The 21,587-nt window shown below is 46.2% G+C and overlaps 6 protein-coding genes across 6 annotated transcripts; 2 read left to right on the forward strand and 4 right to left on the reverse strand.

Annotated features, from left to right (window-relative positions):
- GGS25DRAFT_255411 (uncharacterized protein) lies at positions 1-1,673 on the reverse strand. The gene is made up of 2 exons (XM_049257225.1): positions 739-1,673; positions 1-651 (listed from the first exon to the last, which is right to left on the reverse strand). The coding sequence occupies exons 1-2, from the start codon at positions 1,497-1,499 to the stop codon at positions 51-53; spliced, it is 1,362 nt and encodes a 453-aa protein (XP_049118260.1). The 5' UTR covers positions 1,500-1,673; the 3' UTR covers positions 1-50.
- A 1,351-nt stretch (positions 1,674-3,024) lies between these two features.
- On the forward strand, positions 3,025-4,511 carry GGS25DRAFT_255538 (uncharacterized protein). The gene is made up of 2 exons (XM_049257226.1): positions 3,025-3,663; positions 3,819-4,511. The coding sequence occupies exons 1-2, from the start codon at positions 3,412-3,414 to the stop codon at positions 4,308-4,310; spliced, it is 744 nt and encodes a 247-aa protein (XP_049118261.1). The 5' UTR covers positions 3,025-3,411; the 3' UTR covers positions 4,311-4,511.
- On the reverse strand, positions 4,191-6,312 carry GGS25DRAFT_255547 (uncharacterized protein). Its single transcript, XM_049257227.1, has one exon. The coding sequence runs from the start codon at positions 6,132-6,134 to the stop codon at positions 4,713-4,715; it is 1,422 nt and encodes a 473-aa protein (XP_049118262.1). The 5' UTR covers positions 6,135-6,312; the 3' UTR covers positions 4,191-4,712.
- Positions 6,313-6,544: 232 nt separating this feature from the next.
- On the forward strand, positions 6,545-10,427 carry GGS25DRAFT_488292 (uncharacterized protein). The gene has a single exon (XM_049260797.1). The coding sequence runs from the start codon at positions 7,026-7,028 to the stop codon at positions 9,690-9,692; it is 2,667 nt and encodes an 888-aa protein (XP_049118263.1). The 5' UTR covers positions 6,545-7,025; the 3' UTR covers positions 9,693-10,427.
- A 1,232-nt stretch (positions 10,428-11,659) lies between these two features.
- Positions 11,660-14,576, reverse strand: GGS25DRAFT_531182 (altered inheritance of mitochondria protein 21; the record flags this gene model as incomplete). The annotated part of the gene is made up of 2 exons (XM_049265468.1): positions 11,660-13,571; positions 13,622-14,576. 2 exons carry the CDS (start codon positions 14,574-14,576, stop codon positions 11,740-11,742), a joined length of 2,787 nt encoding a protein of 928 aa, XP_049118264.1. The 3' UTR covers positions 11,660-11,739.
- Positions 14,577-18,352: 3,776 nt separating this feature from the next.
- On the reverse strand, positions 18,353-20,287 carry GGS25DRAFT_488306 (Golgi apparatus membrane protein TVP18). Its single transcript, XM_049260798.1, has 4 exons — positions 19,725-20,287; positions 19,642-19,657; positions 19,313-19,411; positions 18,353-19,245 (listed from the first exon to the last, which is right to left on the reverse strand). Exons 1-4 carry the CDS (start codon positions 19,759-19,761, stop codon positions 18,945-18,947), a joined length of 453 nt encoding a protein of 150 aa, XP_049118265.1. The 5' UTR covers positions 19,762-20,287; the 3' UTR covers positions 18,353-18,944.
- Between the last annotated feature and the right edge of the window lie 1,300 nt (positions 20,288-21,587).

The following is a 21,587-nucleotide window of genomic DNA, read 5'->3' on the forward strand; positions in this document are numbered from 1 at the left end:
ACGTCGCACAACTCTGCAAATCGAACCCAAAACCCAGACATGTCTGCAGACTAAGCACGTTGGCGTTTAGACTCGCTGCCTCGAGTGAGTGAGTCGCCTTCTCTCTTCTGACCGCGCGGCGCGGCTCGACTCTTAGTTTTACGCCAGCCATCGAAGGGGCTGCGCGACTTGATCGGGGTTTCCGATGCACGGACTCTATCACTTGCACGTGTAGCTCGAACGGTGGAGGGAGGCGACGCAAGTGCAAATTGGGGCGCGGCGGGTGTACCTGGCTTTTTGCTTGTAGCGCGCGTGGGAGTAGTGGGAGCCATAGAGACTGCGGTGGTTGCAGAAGCTGCGACACCGACGACGGGGGCCTCAGTAGCCGGGGGAGCTGTGCGAGCAGATTCAATCTCGGCCTGATCTTCTTGGACATCGTTGGTAGCTTGGTCTTCAATGTCTGTAACTGCCTCTTCGTCTTCGACAGTGCTGACCTTCTGGACCTTCTGGGCTGAGGGGAACAAAAGGCGAGGCTTAATAGATGAGCGGGTCAATGGACGAATGCGGCGGGCACTGGCGAGGTTGTTGTCTAATTCCTCTTCTTCATCCTCTGCATCCGGTTCGCTGGCTACTTCTTCGCGGGTAAATTTGCGAAAGAATCTCTTTCCTCGACTAAAACGTGGATTGTTAGTATTGGGCAAAATATGGATATTTACAAATAGCGACGAGGTGAAGGTAAGGTTAATAAGAATAACTCACAATACATAGACAGCTCCATCGGTTCGCTTGAGAGCTTCCTCCATAGACTGCTGTCCTTCACCCGGGATAGAGACTAGCTTGCCCTTTCCTCGCTTCTTAGAAGGTTCGGAGGATTCGCCGTAAAATGGATTATCAGCTGGGTTGCCAATCTCTGGGATGCGATCGCGGGTATCGGTAAAGATCTCAATTGGCGCCTCATCGTTCTCGGCGGTGAAGCTCTCTAGTGTAATTCCAGTGTACTTCTTGGCCTTTCTCTTCTTAGTGATAGGCATAGCATCATCATCAGACGAGAAGAGGCTGCGCGCCATGGAAAGGACCTTGGCCTTGGAAGTCTCATCAGGTGTCTTGAGAGGGGTCTTAGCCGGGGTAGGCAGCGTGGTGCCCGATCGGGATGAAGCAACAAGAGTAGCGGAAGAGCTCTGCTGGGATGAAGCAGTACCAATTGATTCTGCGACGTTGGCAGCAGTACCCTGGCCGACCAAGGTACTAGGAGCGCGACGAACCGAATCCATGGTGGGCTTACGGTTCTTCTGAGGAGTAGTAGGTGGGTTAAAAGAGTCCACAGATGTAGATTTAGTAGATGCGCGGATGCGACGGGTGGGTCGAGGAGAAGGAGTGCGTTGGCTAGAACGTTGTGCTGAAATACGTGCAGATTTGCGGGGAGAAAAAGGTTCCCAGGAATCAGCGTAACCAAACTTTGGGGTACTTGGTGTGTGTACTCGGGAAGGTGGCGAGGGTGTAGAAACCTCAAGGGAAGCCATTGTTTATATTTATCAAGGCAACAGCCTTGGAGCTCCTTCTTCTTTTTCCACTTCAGTATCCTCGATTATCCTGTTCGGTACGTTGGTCGGACCCCAAAGGGCTCTGTGCGCGCACACGTAACAAACAAATCGACTTATCAGTGCCGAACTCTAGCAAAAATTCTTTTAACCATACAGCGTCAGCTGTGGTCAATTGCGAACGCTTCAATTCGAAGTGCGCTAGACCTCAATCAACCAATAGTGAGTGTGGAAGCAAAGGCAAGGAGCTTAGCGTAAAAGATGGGATGAAAGACGTGTAAAGATAAGTCAATGACTATGCCAAAGCTGGTAATTGGGGAAGTCACGGATAATGTTTTGTAGTCTCTCGATTCTCGGTCGGTTTTCACTTAAGCGTCGCGTTTCGACCCTCTCAATTCGCGTGTTTAAAGATGGAGTTATTATGAAAGAAGAAACAAAGAAAAGAATCGATATGGGTGATTGTATTGAATGCTTAATAGCGATAGTTGCAACAATAATTCGCGTGACGATGGTCCAAAACGAATTAAACGGCGACAGCGATGAGGTCAGTTAATGTTTTGGCGGTGATAATCGATGTCGGATTGAAGTTGTAACTGGAGAGAATTGATGGGGACGAGTCACAAGAGAGATCTGGGGGTTAGGCTAAGTTATGTGAGGTGAGGTAAAGTTAGGTAAGGTAACCGTAACCTTAAGGTTTAAGGCGATTGAGTTAGTAGAGGTTAGAGGCTAAAGTAAAGCGATAAAGGTAGTGGGAGAGAGTGGGAAGAAAAAGGGTGGGAAACGTGATGAATAGCGAAGAGCGGCGGAATGCAGGACGGAAGAAGAAAGGACGGGGACATAAAATGTGTAAGGTAAAAAGATGTAAGATGTGAAGAATACAGCGTGCACTGGGCAAGACGAGATGGAAAGTTCAATGTTCAAAGTGGCTGGGGCCGCTAGACGCCGCTACAGGCCTACAGATTAGTACAAGTACAGAATGGCTGCGAAGAATACTAGGGCTATTACTACCAGTCTACCACTGCTACAATCCCTAAAAATCACCCGCGGAACGTGGAACCTGTAAACGTGCAGTGTTCTTTAGTTAGTCAAATTATGACATTCCTATTAACCCACACCCCTGCAGCTATGTTTTGATTACTACGGAGTACCTACTCATTATACTTAGATTGGGTGGCCATGTATGTACTCCGCACAGTGAAACAGTACATGGTACATCATTAGGTAATGCTGGTCATTATACATGCACTAAGTACTATGTATTAAATTATGTATTAATATGTAAGATAAGAACGCGTGATGCAACCCTTGGACGCGTCGTGAATCACTAACCCCACCGTGAACCGTGAATAAAATTGTGAGAATTTTATCGATAGGAGAGAACATATTCATTTAATTGGTCAATTTTGGTAGCCAGCACACCGTTATCTCCACTTGATAAAAAAAAGAACACAAAAATCATTTGCTGTGCGACAACTCATGTCAACAAAGAAACTTAAACCCTATGTAGGGTAGTAATCTTATTAGAACCAACTAACATTTGATTATAGAAGGAGCACAGATAGAATCGTAGGGGGTATCTTGAAACTGACGTCACCAATAATTATGACTCTTGGTACATACACAGAAACGTCAAAAATTGTAACCTTAAGTACTGCATTCAGGGATCAAGTTCTGATCCAATAGCCGGAACACTCTAGGGCTGCTAGTGGCACTGAACATTGAATATAGCACCTAGACCTGCTAACTAGCAGCTATCAATTACCCCGCCAATCAACACTCTAGGTTACATCTTTTACTTTCCTTCACTTTATTCAACATTTTCATAAACCTTTCGCATAGCAACACTGCTCTAAAATATCAAGAAATATTCATAGGTATCCTTCAATGTGTAGCCATGTCTGATAATCTGGATTCGTCCGACCCCGAAGATCTCTTCGCATCGCCCTCTAGAAAGCCTACCCCTAGAGTATTGCCAGATCGCCCCAAGACACCTTCGAATCCTCCCCCTCCGTCTACTAGTCGCTACGATGATTCCGAAGAAGGACGCGAGGCGAACCTGCGCCGTGAACTTGAAGGCGTCCGGAACATCAACGAATTAATCGAGGGCGTGGTCGGGACCCTGGAACGGGCCAAGGGCAACATGAATGTATGACACCTTGTCCCCACCAATGCGCCTCCTTCCCTTCCCTTCACCTATATCTATCTCCCTTGTACCTAACCCTTACACACACACACACACATACATACATATACTTGTCCCTCCCTTCGACAAGCCCAAGCTAACAAACCGCGACCCCTAAGACCGTATCGAACACGGTTCAGACAGCATCCACCCTCCTCAACACCTGGACGCGTATCCTCTCGCAAACCGAGCACAACCAGCGCCTCCTGCTCAACCCGACTTGGAAGGGCGCGAGCCAGGACCTAGCCGAGGTCGAAGCCGAAGCGCAACAGAAAGCCCGCGAGGCCGAGCGCCGCGCCGCCGAGGAGGAACGCCGACGCGCTGAAGCGAGGCGCCGTGCCGAAGAAGACCAGCGCCAGCGCGAGGTCTCCGCGTCTTCGAGTGGGCGTACTGCTAGCGGCACGAGGGGCACGGCGCGCGGGAGAGGGAGACCCGCGGGTACGAGGGGTAGGGCTACATCGACGGGAAGAAGCGTGTCCGCGTCTGCATCCGCGGCTTCGACGAGTCGGCCTGGGTCTGCTGCGGATACGAGCACGGCTAGTGGCAGAGGCGCATCGGGGATTGGTAGGGGCTTTTTGAGAGGAAAGTCGCGAGGGCCGCGAGGATATTAGGAACCAAAAACGGAAAGAAAGAAGGGCATAAGATGAGATACATTGCGATATCTCGTTGTACCGGATTTTGATGGATTATCTATGTACTCACTCCTTAGTGACGATACATACCTACGAGGTACCTACTGAGTAGGGAGATACATATGTAGGTTTTCCACGTACGAATGACGAAGGCACGATGTTTATGATACACACTCCTTGCACACGTTGAAGCTTTTTTCGGTTGCTGTGATCAATGTACTCTATTATACAACCCGACCATCCCCTCTTTCTACTCACTTCATGCGAAACCCGTATATCCAACCTAGCCTCCGTAGACTTTAGCTTCAACTGTTTTCTTGCAGGTACCTATCTACAGATGATACCAAACCATACCTCAAGTTTTATTACCTACTACCTACCTCACTTCTTCGTAAAGAAATCACTCATCTTGCGCATACCCGCCGTATTCACCTTCTTCAAATTCTTGACCCCCCTGCTCTCCCCAGCCTTCTTCCGCTTCTCCTCCTCGTCCTTCCGCCGCTTCTTCTCCGCCCGCTCCGCCAGCTCCTCGTCGTCTAGCACCCGCTTGCGCGAGAAGTCCGCCATCCCCCGCGTCGCGGCCGCCTCCTGCCGCAGCTTGCTCAGTTCTTCGAGGTACGCGTCGAGGGGGGCGAAGTCGATGATCTGTTGTTGTTGTTGTTGTGTCTTGAGGAGGGACTGCAGGTGTGGGGTGAGCGAGGGTGGGATGTAGGCCGAGCAGAGGAAGTTGAAGGCGGTGCGCAGGCGTTGCAGGGCCTTGACTTGTTCGGAGGCTTGGAGGGTCGGCTGGAGCTCGGTTGTGGTGGCCGTTGTAGATTCTTCGGCAATCGAGGTTATACCTGTGCCGGCTTCGGATGTCGAGCTTGCGGTGGCGTCGGCGGCGGAGACTGATGATTCGGTGTCGCCCGACTCGACTTTAGGTGTGGATGCTTCCGAAACAGGCGTCTCGGTCTCGGCTTGCGTTTGCGTTTGCGTTTGCGTTTGCGTTTGCGTTTGCGTTTGCGTTTGCGTTTGCGTTTGCGTTTGCTGGGAGACGGCCGAAGCAGTGGTGTTTTGTCGCTTGATACCCACAACCGGCGCCTCGAGCCCCTTGGTAACAAACGCTTCCTCCAAGCTCTTTGGTAAACCCGTTTCGCTCATCTTGCGAGCTTTTGCTAGCAACTCTGCCAAGAGCTTGTCTTCGTTGTATAGAAACATGGTCTCGTCGCCTGCCTCTACGGTGTCGCATATCGCGGCCATCCGCGATTCCAGTAGTGTCCGTAGATTGCCCCATCGTAATATCTCGAATAGATGGGGAGATATTTCATGTATTGAGTCGAGATGATCGTCGCTGGAGAGAAACATGCGTTCCCCCTTTTTGGCGCTAGCACTTTCGCCGGTGAGGGCGGGTAGGAGGAGGAATATAGGGTCGATGGGCGTCGCTATGTAGAGGTCGGCGCCCTTGGTTATATGAGCGCCCAGCTCAGAGCCGTCGGCGGCAGTCCCCTGTTGGACTTTGCCCGTGTTTCCGCACTCTATTAGCCAACTTTTAGGCGTAGACTTGGGCGCACTGATCCTGGTGAATTCGTATATACCGGTCTCAGGGCAAACGAGGTATCTTGTCGGCTTTGCATATCTTGGGTTCAGGAGTGAGACTATCTTGGCATCCTTGGTGGCCTTGGTGGGAAGGATAAAGAGCTTCAGAGGGTTTACGGACTCTGGGGGTATTGTGTATCTAGACTTGGTGTTTGTGGTGGTGGTCGACTTGGAGGTCTGGGTTGTAGAGGTCGATGCGCTCGCCTTTGATCTTGTCGTCCTGGCCATATCTACTAGTCAGAATTGTTATATGGTACAATTCCTATTAATTTTATGATATCCAAGCACATTCGGGGCCAATTGATACTATGTAGGTGTCTCTTTAGGTATGATTGTATGAGATCACGAATTTCACCTGGTATAGATGCTACATAGGTACATGTGGTTACTAGTTACAAGCGTCAACATCAATTGAAAGTAAGGAGTGTTCCAAGGGTCAGCCATTAGAGGATATCGATATGGGACCCCTGCTCAACCGACGCGTCGGGATTTAAGTCGCGTCAAACGGCAGAGAGAGAAAACGCGTCTCCACTTCTCCACAACACCAATCAAATACCGTCATTTTGGATCCGATAATTCGATTGTGGCTTATCGATAATCATTAGGGGGTACTATCGCTGTGGAACTTCAAGTACCATAGTAACCATACATGTAGATGATAGATGATCCAGTGTATCCAGTGTATCCAGTGTTGCACTTGTGATACTTTGCTAATCATACAAACCTTAAAGTCGTTGCCCCATCAAACTTCCAAAACTTAACGAAGATAATAATAAATTTCTTTTTTTTTGTTTTGACCCAGAACATTTACCTCCACACCTCATATCCTACATCTAACTAACAGACGAACAATCACCACTGCCGCCACCACTACCCTAGACGATCTCCCGCGTATCTCTTCCAAACTTCTATATCAGCTGGATGCTATCATATTTAGCCAACAAGGAATATCCAACCCCTGCACGTTTCGCCTGGTGCAGAGGGGACACACCAATTCCTGAACATCTGTAAGCGCGACGGATGAAAAACAGCAGTGATCGCTAGTTACCATGCCTACCAGTCGATTACGATAACATCAACGACAATCATTCTACCATCAACACCAACCAACTTATTCAAATGGCAGGGTTAGGCGCAGACCCTGGACCTCAATGGCCCCCGCGATCACCCCACGATGTTCTATTGAGCACTCCCAAAGGCCGCGAAAAACTGCGACGAATGGCCGAGCGAGCATCACCCTCACCCTCTCCCTCGAAGAGAAGAACAGCCGGTCTCGCCGCCCGACCTGGTAATTACGCCGACGGCGATGCAATGGATATCGATGACGATGATGAAGAGGAAGATGAAGAAATGCTAGAATTGAAACTCCAGGCCATACAAGCGAGGCTAAAACTGAAGAAGCTGCAAAGCGCAAGAGCAAAAAAATCCAATGGAACGGACCGCCGACCTAGGTCCGAGTCGAATCCTATACCGGATATATCAGTCTCAAGTCGAACCCATTTTCGATCAGAACTATCACGTCCAGACCCGCCGCTACGTCCGCAGTCACAGACAGAGGTTCAGGTACCCGCTTCTCCCGTGAGGAGAACACAAATCACCCAGAGCGATGGTTCGCCTAGCCGAGTTCGCCTAGGTATAGATAAAGGAATTAAAGCCAAGGACATCTCCTTGAAGCGAGCTCCTATTTTTAGGAAACCTACGGAGCCCCAAAATACCGCTCAAGGAAGTTACCTTCGAAGATCCCGTACACCTGCTTTCGGTAGCGCACCCGAGCCAACGACTAAACAGGAACGGCCGTTGACTTTCAGTGAGAGACTAGCCGCAGCTCGATCAGAAGAGTCAAGTCGGCAAGAGAGACAGGAGAGGATAAAGCAATCAAGGAGTAATGCCTTCGAGCTCGGTAGACAGGAGATGGAGGACTTGAAGAGTAATGCTAAAGAGATACCCAACGTTCCAACACAGCCCGAGCAGTATAGCCGTGAGGAGGTCATGGCAGCTAGTCGGATAAAACGCAGCAATACCATGCCAACCCTCCGACGGCCTTCTCAGGATGAGAACAGATCAGGGTCTAGCTTTGATGGGGCACCAGGATCTCAAGCTGATGCAGCTGCACGCAACAAGAAAATGGCCCCCTCCGAAGTGCCCGAGGAAGACGCATCTGCGTTTGAACCGTACTCAGCTATTCACCTCTCGAAACGTGTAATACCACACTCTATTCTCACCCGGAACTTGGCGGGTAAGAAGACATATGTTATCAAAGACTTATTAAAACATGTCAAGGCGCCTGATTTCGAATTGCCCGAAGTCGAACAGGACATAGTAGTCTTCGGGATCCTAGCTTCCAAGTCTGATCCTCGGTCACACAAACCTGCAAATAATCTGAAGGCGCAAACAGACCAGGATAAGGGGAAGTACATGGTCTTACAGCTGGTAGATTTGCAATGGGAACTCGAGCTGTTTCTTTTTAATACTGGCTTCGACCGTTACTGGAAGCTGGTTCCTGGAACACTCATTGCCATCCTCAATCCAAACATTATGCCACCACCTCCAGGACGGACCGATACGGGACGTTTCAGTCTAGTAATCAACAGTGGACACGACACAATTCTAGAAATAGGCACGGCGAGAGACCTAGGGTTTTGTAAGTCTACAAAAAAGGACGGGCAGTATTGTAACAGCTGGGTCAACAAAAAGCGCACAGAATTCTGCGAGTTCCACATGAACATGGGACTTGCCAAGCACCGACAAGCCCGGCAAGACGTCAACGCCTTCAACACGGGGCTCGGCCCAAAGAAAGATGGAGATTCCCAGTATAAGAACTCGTATCGCTCACGTAATCTGGAGTCGAATCCCAACGACCCCAAGAAGAAGGGCCGTGGCAACTACGACCGAAACACGCAGAGCCAGTGGTTCATCAACAAGCCCAGCGCCGCCAGCATGCTCGACAACGAGGTACTTGGCGGCCAGGTCTCGGGGCGCGTCGAACGTAGTGAGGCCCTTAGACGCCGCCTTGCAACAGAGGAGAAGGAGCGCGATCTCATGAAGACGCTCGGCAAGATGGGCTCAGGAGCTGGCAAAGAGTACATGCAAAGAGGTGCTAACGACGCCTCTAACACGGGATCGACCCAAACCACCGACGGGAAGAGACCAGACGCGGATGCGCGATCGCTCGGCCTACTCCCCGGTAAAGGCTTCGAACCCCGAATGCATCTGAGCCCTACTAAGCGCAAACGGCCTCAGAGCGCCCTGTCGTCCGGGTCGTCGAGCCTGACATCCTCATTTGATACCAACAGGGCCGCGGGCACGTCGTCTTCCGCTAGTCATAGAAACGGCGCGAGCGGAAGACGAACAGCTCTTGGATGGGGGGGCGGCCTTCAGGACAAGTTGTCGCGCATGAAGGGCGGTGAGAAGCTACGGCCTACGGCCGCGCCCGCGCGTCCTCCAAGTTCGCGGCGTGATGACGGACATAGTAGTAGTAGTTTTACTACGCGCGAAGCGGGCGAAGACGGGAATAGTAGTAGCTTTGGCGGTGGTGGTGGCGCCAGGTCTCCGGCTCGCAAAAAGACGAGATTCGTGACGGAGAAGGGGATCCGAGAGGCGGGCCGTGAAAGCGTCGGCGGGGAACTCGCTTCTATTGGTGAAGATAACGATAAGCCGAGAGGCAGACAGGGTGGTGGCACTACTACTACAACTATTACCAGTAGTAGTAGCATTAGGAGGAGGAGGGGGATGGTTGTTCTGGATGAGGACGATGACGATGAGTTGGAGATCTTGTTGGATGAGTGAATTAATGGGTATTCTACCTAGTCTACCTAATTACTCTACCACTAGGTAATCAATCAGTCAACCAGTCCGCTAGCCAGGCAATCAGTCCATGGCTAAGAAAAGAGGAATCTCCAACTTAGCTCTTCCCCCTCCCCTTCTTTCCCCTTCCCCTTCCCCGTTCTCCGCCCCCCCTAAACGCCCAAAAATGACGAATACACAATACCCCTATTTTCTTTTGTAACTATTGGCGTCTTCGCCACTTACGATGGATGAAACGGGATGGGATGGATTAAGCATAGCAACCTTAAGCATGGCGTAGCGTGCGCGTGTGCGTATGCGTGTGTGGTATTAGCGACTCAACAACAAACTCTGAAATGGCTAGTGTTAGTATGTACCTATAGTTACATATTTGGTTGTCCTGCGCAAAAAAAAAAAAAAAAAGAAAGAAAGAAAGATTCAAAGGCCAGGCAGAGGAGAGGGAGTTTTTCTTTTTTCTTTTCTTGGTTTTTTTCTTGTATTATACCCACCTGCTATACCGAGGGGTCGGTAGTAGGGAATAGGGAATAGGGAGTAAGGGGTAAGGGGTAAGGGTCAGGAAAGGGATGATGAACATGATATGATATATATACCAGCCTATACTTAGGTACTTAGATTAGGTGCTGTCGTCAACTAAACGATTAATTCGATGCCTGCAAGATCTGATTACCTAGGTATGAAGTACTGTGATGATAAAATAGGGGATGAATAGGTAGGTACTACCTAGTAGTATGAAGCAACTTGTAGGAAGTTATGTGGGAGAAACTTTCGGTCGATAAAGCAATTACCTAAGTGCCTAACTACCTAGGTATTGTACATACCTAACCTACATACATGTACGTGAGAACCATTCTAAACTTCATCGAATGAATCCATACCTACCTGGGTACATACAATCCCAATGATAAAAAACTAGGAGAAACCATTCCATTCCGACTCGGAGAAATCAGGTAGTTATTCTGATTCAAGAACCAAAACAAAATTTTAATCAATCACGTAGGTACATAAGTTCCTTGACCACCGTCCCTAAATGATACATACATACCTAGGTACCTACCTGCTCACCCACCCCTCAGCATTGAGACACTACAGTGACTACACTACCTACCTACCTACCTAACCTAGGTAACCTAAGTATCTTAAGAGAGAGCCATACCTATATGAAAAGGAGCCTTGGTTTAACCTCCCTCACACCCACACCCACAATCCTATCCTAGGTAGGTAAACAAGAATTATTATTATTCCACACCACGACATTGAGAAGATAGCTCGCTCGCTCGCCTTCGCAGAGTAAAACTCTGGTGTGAAGTACTTCAGTATATCAACCTTAGACACAACACACAAGACGCGCAGTTGCGAAGACGGCGTGAGATATAATCTGCGTGGTTGATTGACTGACTACCTAGGCATATATATATATAGTTGCCAAGTAAAGCACAAAAAGCGAGCGCAACAGCGGCCTGGCTTAACCTGACCTATGTAGCTATATATATAACTTGACATATGTGCCACACCCTTCTATCTAAAGGAATCCATATAGATTCGAAGAACTATGAGTCCATGATAAGTATACCTACCTCTGTACCTCTCCACCTTTGTGGTAGTTCCAAGACGCCCAATCGCATTTGTATCTGCCCAAGGTAGTACACGAGCCTCAGTCATAAAGGCAGAAGCAGCCCTGGAGGTAGAGGAACGAAAATGCCTTATCTCAATAAGGAGAAGAACCACGCCAAAGAGACGATGATCGTAATGCGTGTCATGAGTCTACAGTTTGCAGTGTTCCTATCTGCCCGTTTCGTTTATGTTTTCGGTTCTTTTACTTTTCCTCGCCCTTTTTATATATATATTTACCGCTTAAGTATTCAAACTTAGTAGTTATGATCTCTAGGTAGTTTTAGTTCCACTTCGAAAAAGTAGCTTCTCCCTCAACCGCGAAGAAGGCAAAGAAGGAGCTGAATTGGAAACGAGATACGATGAACTAGCACCACCCCCTTCCTCATACTGTGGGAAAAAGTCAAGCTATGTATATCATTCAGTTGATCACCTCGTCCTTGGTCTCTTCAACTCCTTGCACTTCATCATCTCCTGAAAGCTTTTTCTCGACAGTCTCTTCTAATATAGACTCGCCGGCTGTATTAGTAGCGAGAGTTTTGGTTTCTTCTGTTGGATTAGGTTCATTCGCCAGGTCGGTCGGCTTAGAGTTCTCTAATTCGACTTCTGGTTTGGCCGGTGACTGATCCGCATGTTTTTCTTCGGGCTTGGTCTCAAGCGTATCTGGTTCCGACGGCGCTTGCGGTTGCGCTTCCTTAGGCTCTTCGCTCTTCGCATTATCGGTCTCAGGCTCAGATGCGGGCTCGGGTATGGAGTTAACCTCTACGTGGGGAGGTGCCTTTACCTCTGGTCCCAAACCGTCCACGGTCATTGTGCCCTCCTCATCGATACTCCACAGAGTACGAGTCATGGAAAAACTCAACACAGGTTTATTGTTAGATGCAGGAGGAGGCCCAGATGCTGCATCGCCCGGACTCGCAGCCTTAGTAGGAGCCCTCCGCTGGGGACCCCGGGCACGACCCTTTCTCGCATCGGATAACGGTGCCTTCTCCTTCTCCTCGGCCGGTTCTTGTGTGGCAGATTCCTCCTTCTTAGGGGCTTGGGGACCTATCTTTAGACGATTGTTAAGGTCTGACAGAAAACCGGCCTGTACAGCCCCGATTTTACTTGCGGCGGGCCTTGCCGGTACCGCAGGTTTCTGCTTCGCTGATGGCTCGGGCGTCTTAGACGGACGAGGGGGTATTTGTGGTTTGGGTCGATCAGGAATACTCGGCTTCGATGTTGTTGAATCATCACCTGACCCTTGCTTCTTAGGGCGTGTGGGAATTGGAGGCTTAGGCTTTGGTACTTCATCTAATTGTTGCTCCCCAGAGATTTCCGGAGTGGAAACCGTGGTTGTGTATTGCAGGGAGTCTGGCGCATCCTCCCAGACGTCTCGGCTTGGAAATCTTTGGGCTACGTTAGGTCGTGTCTCTTTGGCAAGGTGTGGCTGCTTTCCAACCCATGACGGGGGCTTCTGTTGACGGTACAAAAAGCTATCGGGTGTGACGGCCTCCGTCTCGGCAAGCTGTTCTTGCCTCCTTGCGAAGGCTTGGGCGGGGGTTTCGCCCTCTCGTGGAGGTACTTCCGATGCACCGGCGCGTTCTCTCTGGCGAGCTTCTAATAACTCTGGGGTTGATACCTCCGCCGTAGAATGCACGCTGTTAGGAGCATCCTCCCAAATATCCTGACTAGGGAATCTTTGACGGTACTCCTTCAGCTTCTCGGCCTGAGTCGTAGATTTTTTGCCGCTCTTTTCGTCTTCCGGGAACAATGGCTCGTACTCTTCGACATCTTCCAGGGGAGTTGAATGCATATCCATCGGCGGGGGGCTATACACACTGGTAGGTCGGCTTGAGGGACGACTCCTAGACTCCCCTGTTTCGCGTGACCTGCCATGTCGTTCTGCCGAAGGCTCTACGGCTGGTTGTAGATGGTAAGGCGATGGGTCCTTGGCCACCTCATCAGGGGCTAAAATTGGGTGAGTGTGCTCTTCTTCTTCATCCTCATCCTCGGTGGACTTCTCGTTGCCATATTTCGCGAACCCCTTACGCCTTTCTGGCTCATCCACGTGGATGACGCCATCACCGTTGTCATCGCTGGCAGGATTAGCACCCGCATCGAGTTCTACGTAACCAGACTTCAAGGGTGACGTAGGATCATGCTTGGGAGCAGTGGACGGTGGACGAGGGGACGTGATACGTGACGTGTATTCGTCAGTGGCCTTGTAGCCGACCTGTTCACTGGGAGTCCCGACATAATCGGCTGAAGTACCTATATAATGGGTTAGAAACACTCCAAAGTTTGTTGGCAGTTTGCGTTACCAAAACCGGCACCACGGTTGGCTGTGCCCCGGACGATCTTGTTTAGATCCTCGCTGCTCATCGAGTAATCATGGACACGTTCATGAAGATGGTTGTAGCGCTCTTTTTGTAACACGTCGGGATGCTTCTCGTAGTAAGCTCTCTCAAGTTTGTCAGTCGCTTCGACGCCATGACCATGGAGACCATAGACGTCTGGCGGAAGTTCATGGAAACCGTTACGAGAGCTGGTCTTCCTGGTATGGTGTCGGACAGGTCTTGTTCCGTCAGTACTCGCGGTTCTCGGCGCAGGTGAGGGCGCTTGAACATCGCCGGCGTTGATCAACATAGGGACGCGCTGTCCAATCTCGGGAATACCATGCCCATCCTCAGGGAAGGTCTCACTATGATGGGAAAGTTGACTCGTAGTGCTTGCCTTCTTCTTCAGGTTACGGGCCGGGTAGTTTGGGTCGTCGTAGGAAGGACGACCAATGCCAAAAGAGGCAGCCCGGTCTGAATCGGTACGGGTGACTTGAGCAACTCGCTGCTTGGCGCTCTGAGGAGGCATAGTAGGCTTCGGAGCATACAGCTTGATGTCTTCACCAATAGTACGAGTCTGCTCAGGCACATTGGATGATCTACGACTGTCCGGGGACGTGCCCAACTCTTCGATGGCTGCGGCATATTCTCTGCCCTCTTCACCCACGTTCGGCATCTCTACGCTCATGGGTCGCTCTAATTCTTCGCCAAGAAAGCTCTGGCTGTGTCGATTATTGCGGCCACTCTTTGAACCACCAAAGGCACCTTCGTTTAAGGGTGAAGGAGCAAAACGGTCGGGATTAGGTGATATAGAGCGATTTAATCGACGGTTGACTGGGCGTGGGGGAATCGAAGGCACCGAAGGGGCATTGTCTTTTTCTTGGTTCCTCGCGGGGCGAGGAGGGATAGCTGGTGTGGACTGCATGGTGGCGGCAGTCATGTTAAACAAAGCAAAGATGCTAGGTTTTTTGGGGGGAGGATTTTTTTTTTGTTAACTACAACGCTCGAAACTATTGTGACTAATAAGCGATCGGTGATAGTATGATCTAAAGATAAAGGTTAGATATATTAATTCACAAGATGAATATATTGTATATGAAACAAGTGCCGTAAACACACCGCATAAATGCCAACAACGCAAGGTATGTGAGATGTAAGATAATTCGATTTGAGGATTCTCAGGTTAGGATCGTATTTATCAGATAAACGAAAGCAGACCAGACCGAACTGGATCAAGTTTTGTAAACGACTTGTCTAGTTGACCAGCTGTTAGACCTAGTCCCCTGTCGTATCATGCGGTGAAGAGATAATAGGCACTATGACGAGAGATAGGAGGTCGTATTGGTGGTAAGTGATAAGCTAGGGCAAAGTAGGGCAAGGCAAGGTACAGTATTGTAGTAGGTACTAGATGATGTGGTGCGGTGCAGTTGCTGTAAGTGGTGCTATTAAACAACAGACAACGGAGAATGGAGACGGACAAGGCAATAAGAGCCACGTTTTTGGTCGTTAGAGAGCCATTGGAATGCAGGTCTAGAGTGTTCTCCCGTCTGTTCAGACGAGAAAACTGGGGATGAAAATAGGTAAGGAACAAGTATATGTAGGAGGGAGTAGAAGGTAAGGATATTGGGGAGAAGGTAGGTAGACCAGGTAAGTATTTTATTCAAAAAAGCGGGTTGATCGCCAACTATAACAATACAGAAAGGGAAAGGGAAAATGAGTCCGACTGGCTTGACTCGTCTCGTACATACATACATAGTATGTACATGCGTAGCCCTCGTATGTAGCAGAATAAGAGAATGGAAGGGAAAAAGAAGGTTCAAGCGATGGAGATGGAGGGGCAGAGGGGTTCTCCAGTATTCGGTCACTTACACGGTCAATTGGGCAAATGGGGGAACAGTAATGTATAATGTATTGTAGTACAGTAGTATTGGTATGTATGTATGTCAGATGCGGAAACAGGTCAGCAATGATAGCTCGATCTCGATTGGCGATGCTGCTGCTGCTGTTCTTTTCTGTTCTTTTCCCCTTTCCTTTATTTGTTTTGATACCGTTCTTGTGTGAGAAAGGAGTAAGTAGGTTGATTTTGGGAATAGAAAAGAAAAGAAAAGACCAGAAAAATCTCTTGTCGATAAAGGATGATGATAATGATGTAAACGTTGATCCGAGTTTAACCGTTATGAAATAAAAATTGCGAACTGTTTTGATAAATGTGCAAACAAAGGTGGATTCAGTTATTCAACAATTTTCAGGTACTGAGTTGTTGTTTATAAGTGATTGGATCTTGAGTCTGCGACTAAGAGGATGACGATGATGACGATGGGGAACTAAAGAGGGACCAGCTCGGACCTGAAAGGACTTAAATACTTCAATTGTTCAAGTTTATTGACAAGTACCATAGTATTTTTCTCGTCACGGTACCTGAGCCTACAGGCTGGAGGTCTCGACTCTCAAGTGCTATGTATTAGCGTTCTGGATGTCCATGGAATAATCTTGATTTCTATTAGCTACCAGCAACTCCTTCCCTGTCAATGGTTAAATCACGACAGCTCCAGCTTCTTTCAATGCATGTAGATGTATTGACTTAGGACTACATGAAGTCCGAGGTACAGGTACACATACTTCTACTAGGTACTAGGTAGTGTAGTGGGCAAGTACCCCGCGTGTACTACAATTTGATGTCTTTGTGAACTTCAATGCAGCTTGAGCTCTGATGCAAGTGAGGGGTACGTTGGGGATACAATATTTATGTAGTAGCTTTGTTGCGAGCAGCAGAAATATTGAAGCAGTTACGACGGCTCATCTCTAGCTCAGCTTCCTGTGCGTGTAAGCGGTGAGGAGACAATATTAAACTGACCAATAGCAATGGCATAGTATCAAATGCCCCTCAACACATTCCTTTTTTAGCGTCTTCATCGACGCAAGCATCTTTAAACTGAACAAGCATCTTGAACGGAGATCAACATTGACATGCAAGTGATAACTACCGGTAATAACGAGAACGGAAACGTGCCTACCATTGAAACTCCTTACGATACGGATAGAGTTCCAGATCTTAACTCTTGTGTCCAGATGTTTTTACAGATCAACAGAAGATAACTAGCCTTCATAATGATGTGTTATACATTATCTGAATACTTGAGCGGCTGTATGCGGGCGAGTACCAAGCTACTTACATAGTATTCAAGTCATGGTTCAAGTTTTTACCATCTGCACATATAATGTAGCATGTAATAATACCGTTCCATAACGTAAAAGTAGGATAAAAAGGAGTTTCCGGCAAGTCACGATCAGCCTCATCCTTAAGGCGTGACTACATCATATCCATCGTATCCACCCGCAAAACCCTAACCAACTCCGTACCTAGGTACCTGGTAGTCCTGGTAGTCTATCACTAACTATTACCACAACCCCCGTTTTAGCCTTCGGAAGAGAGAGTCAGTTGATTATGATTGTATGCTACATAATGCAGCAGGACTACTATAATAGTCACGATAGTGCGTCAGAGTTTTTACGGTGAATCGAAGCGGCATAGTCGTCACCATACCTAGTACCTACTACCTACTATATAGTACTAGTAATAAGTACATACAATACACAAAAATAGTCCGAAATATGGGACCTTTATAGTTCCATGTTGATACTTACTCTATTCATTGACGGCATCAAAACAACATTGAACATTGAAAGAAATAATAGCAATGTGTAATTTGTGAAACTCGAAAGCCGCTTTTAATAAAACACGGCGGGAACGCACAAACCCCAGGCCGTCGTTCGTGGTCATGCCCCCCCTCGCCTCGCCTCGCCTCGCATGCCTGCACCCGCAGGGACATTGATATAATAGGTACTGTACGCAGGTAGGTAGCAGCCATGACGGGACACAGCATATTTCCCCACGGTCTTAGCTTGTTGACTTACGTACATACGAAAAGGGGAGAGCATGTATGTATGTCCCTCCTATGTTGAATCTCGTCAACCAGCCATTAATGTAGGTTAGTAAAAAGAAGAAAAGGAAGCAAAAGAAACTCTGCTAATCCCAGAATTGCCGAACCGGACCTGGTAAGAAACCCTAAGTAACCTCGACGTTGGCTTTCTTTCGGAATTGAGTTCAGGGCTTACCTGTATGTAAGTAACTCAACATCTACAATATTGAAATTTGACATCCACACACACACCCACACACATAGATACATACGTACCTAGGTATACATACAACATTGCAGATTCTGGTACTGAGATGGAAATCTCATACCAATTACTAGCTAGTATCACATCCCATCACATCATCTAAGCTTAGCTACTTAGTGCCTACCTAGGTATACCGACGATGTGGGTATGTGGGGGAAACAAAATAGGGTATATGTACTATACAGTCTATACTACATATATTACTACTAAGTATGTAATATGTATCCGGCGGTGGATGTAGAGTAGGACCAGCAGGTAGTTATATTAGTAAAGCGTACTTCTAATTCTTTACTATCTATCTGGCATGCTTGAGCGAATCGTTCACGTTTTAAAGGGTTAGTTAGGTGCTCTATGTGCGTATGCTAATTCATCAATATCTAACGCGTCATAGAACTACATGTATCATGTAGCCCTTCTTATCATGTGTAGGTACATAATAACTCAACGCTAACCTCCATGCTGGTCTTAGTATGTATGTAGGTAGTGTATACTACCTAGTAGGCATATACCAATGGGAACAGTCTACGCATATGGCTTGAGCAATTTTCATTCAGACTTACGAATACCTCGGCCACTAACATGATATAAGTACATAGCACTCTTACACACCTAGTACCTACCTAGTAGGAAGATACATAGAAGTGTCAAGTCACTCGTGATTATCTAGAGACCTTCCAAAGCATACACGACTCGCAACAGCAACAACATCGACATCAACGACAGTAGCAGCACCAGACTGGGGGTATCTTGTCCATTCTGGATGCAATGACGAGACATGGGGAAGAACAAGAACATTCCGCAGCCGTCGTCGTGCTTGCATCGTATTCCGTTACGCCGTTCCCCCTTAACTGAAAATTGGTCAAAAAAATTAAAAGAACAATGCAAATCCTCCCTTTTCCCTCCCCTCCCGTTCCATCTGCGTAACAAGAGATAAGAGAACCAAAAGCCACGCCCATCCCTTCCACATAGAGGCACAAGTCCTTTTTGGGTAATCCCTAATGGTCGTCAATCATATTGGTAGCAACCTTCTCCGTACCAACCAAAGTTCCCACACGAGCTAGAGGTTCATGTAAGGGTCATCTAGTCTTCGAGATCGTGGTTGTTGTTTCGCATCGTGACCTGATTATACGATCATCTGCGCAACACCGGCGCCGCCCAGTGTCTTGCTTCCAACAAAAGCCTGGCCCTTGATTCCGGCAAAGGCGTAGCAGAGGGCAGTAAATGTGAGGACGACAGCAGCAGCAATAAGACTGCTGACGGCAACGGCAATACTGATCCACTGGATGACGGCCATGACACCGTAGGTGGCGGCACGCATGTAGTTGGTGGAGACTCGGCGGATCGCAGCATCAAAAGAGGCTGAAGTAGGGCAGATTCGGAGTAGGAGAGGGACCTCGATGAAGAGGATGACGAAGCAAGAGACGCTATGGGATCTTGTTAGATTTACCAGACCCCCTTTTGGCAGTCAATGTTCAAGGTGGGTCGACTTACAGAGCAAAGATGGAGAAGATAATCAGGAGGGGTCTAAACAGGTGGAACAGGTTGGCAATACCCAGCGCAAAGCATAGGATCATAGACAGGATGCCGAGCCTAGTAGAGAGTAGACATGTTAGCTGCCGCGATCAAAGTAAGAGATTGGCCAGGAAAGTCATCGTCGTTGGAAGCCTTGTCCCATAGAATTTACATCGGGAACAAAGGCGAAACTCGGTATTGTGATGGATCGGCATGAATCAAGGCATATCGCTTGAGCTAAAGGCATTTGCTGTGTTGTGTGCTGCGTCGCAAGGAGGAATAAGTTGATATGCTATTGAGAAGCTTACCATTGTCCATAGATACCTAATTGCGCAATGGTTAGTTACTGACACTGTCGAAGGGTAAAGGATAGAGGGATGGATAGACCCACTGAAGTTTCTTGTCGCAAACTCGTCCTTGAGCGACATCGTGAAGGTTCCTAGTAATGGAGGATTCGGGGTATTCCAAAGTTATTGGTATCGGGAAGAGCAGCGACCGTGTTAAGCAGTAATATAGCAGCCAAAATGATGCTGACGACAACGAAAGCACACGGCTGGGACGGATCGATTTGCGATTGGATGGCGATGTTAGTGGATGATGTGTATTTGTTGTAAGTGTGTAAGTGTCCCTAGTTGAGATGGTAATATGGTATTAGCGTTTGAGGTTTACCAATACGGTTGTATGGTAGTTGTAATATGCGAAGTTGAGGTCTCGAAGACAAAAAGGGTTGTCGTCGAAAAGTGGAATGTTGTTTTTTAAGAAATTGAAGTTGTTTGATGATGGAAAGGCTGGTTGGTGACTGTTGTCATACTGTATTATTTGTATTGTACACATGTACAATCTAACCTAACCTATAGATACTATGGCAGGTGCCACCTATTATAGATAAGATAAGAGGATATAGGTAAAAGGCTTGTCCTATGGGGATTGGTTTTAAACCTTTTCTTTCTTTTAATATATAGTTTGTTTGAAATTGGTAGATCTTTTTTGGTGATTTTGTTTAGGCAGTTTTTTGGTTTTAAATAAGTGTTATTTATTAATGTTTTATACGTTTTATTTAGATTTATTGTAAAAGATATTACTATAGTATTTTAAAGGTGTTTTAATATTTTTAAATTGATTTTTATCGATTTTATTAGGTTTGTTAATAATTATATTATTGTTAAGAATTATTTGATTTAATTTGCTTATGTCCATATTTAAAAGGTTCTTAAACAAATTACCTTATTAGTTTAATCTTCCCAACCGATTTATCGAGACAAATTATAATTTCCTTTTTTCTATTTTAATTTTTGCTATTTTATTAATTATTTCTTTTCTTTTAAAATCTTTTATATTTAAAATGTCGATTATTTTTTAAATTAATTATTACTAATTTTATTAGTTTTATTAATTCTAATAATATTAATTTTATTAAACTAATTATTATATATTAATAAACTTATTTCTTATATTATCATTTATAAACCTTATTATAAACTTTATAAATTCATATATTAATAAAGAATTAAATATTAAAAACTTTATCTTATTTTTATTTTAAAATATTCCGGTTAGTTTAATAGTTATCCTATATTATTTTTAAATCTTAAATTTATTAAGATATGGTTATTTTAAAGGTGGTGAGTTAACAACGAAATAGTTAAACCGCTTGAAATAATAATTTTGATATATAAGATATAATATCCCTCTTATTTTTAACATATTATAAGCGATTAATATATAATGTGAAAATAAAGTTACAATTTTTTTAAATAATAGCTTAACATTTAAAAAAATATTTAATTAAGCCGAAAATGGTATCGCCGTGTTAAAAAACTTTACAAATATTAAGTAAGCCTTAAAAAATAGATTTTTAATAACGTTAGTGAATAAGTTAAACGATTAGCCTATATTTAATTTAAATAAGCTTATTTAAGGTAAGGATAAGATATTTGCTATATATTATTTACGAATATAAAACTTTTTAAAACGTATAAAAGCCTAGGATTAATTTTAAAAGTAAACGTTATAAATAAATATATTATCGCCGGCTTTAACCGTTTTTAAGATAAATATACTTAAAATAATCATTAATTGCTTTATTAATAATTTTTAAAACTAAGTTTTATAAGTTAAATATATAAATAAGAATGTTTAAAATTATAAATCACTATAATTAATATATGACATTATTTGGAATTGTTAATTAATAATTAAGGAAAAAGATAATATTACGAAGTTTTATCGGTTTAAGATTTGATAAAAAATGTTA

Source organism: Hypoxylon fragiforme (assembly GCF_022984875.1).
Source record: "Hypoxylon fragiforme strain CBS 206.31 chromosome Unknown GGS25scaffold_4, whole genome shotgun sequence".
NCBI classification, from domain to species: Eukaryota; Fungi; Ascomycota; class Sordariomycetes; order Xylariales; family Hypoxylaceae; genus Hypoxylon; species Hypoxylon fragiforme.

Excerpts from the sequence above, each read along its gene's own strand:
- GGS25DRAFT_255411 (XM_049257225.1), bottom strand. The coding sequence starts at position 1,499 with ATGGCTTCCCTTGAGGTTTCTACACCCTCGCCACCTTCCCGAGTACAC. Across the intron at positions 652-738 it reads GATGGAGCTGTCTATGTATT|TCGAGGAAAGAGATTCTTTC; the intron begins GTGAGTTATTCT and ends TCCACGTTTTAG.
- GGS25DRAFT_255538 (XM_049257226.1), top strand. The coding sequence starts at position 3,412 with ATGTCTGATAATCTGGATTCGTCCGACCCCGAAGATCTCTTCGCATCG. Across the intron at positions 3,664-3,818 it reads GGGCCAAGGGCAACATGAAT|ACCGTATCGAACACGGTTCA; the intron begins GTATGACACCTT and ends GCGACCCCTAAG.
- GGS25DRAFT_255547 (XM_049257227.1), bottom strand. The coding sequence starts at position 6,134 with ATGGCCAGGACGACAAGATCAAAGGCGAGCGCATCGACCTCTACAACC.
- GGS25DRAFT_488292 (XM_049260797.1), top strand. The coding sequence starts at position 7,026 with ATGGCAGGGTTAGGCGCAGACCCTGGACCTCAATGGCCCCCGCGATCA.
- GGS25DRAFT_488306 (XM_049260798.1), bottom strand. The coding sequence starts at position 19,761 with ATGTCGCTCAAGGACGAGTTTGCGACAAGAAACTTCA. Across the intron at positions 19,246-19,312 it reads ATCTTCTCCATCTTTGCTCT|CGTCTCTTGCTTCGTCATCC; the intron begins GTAAGTCGACCC and ends AAGATCCCATAG.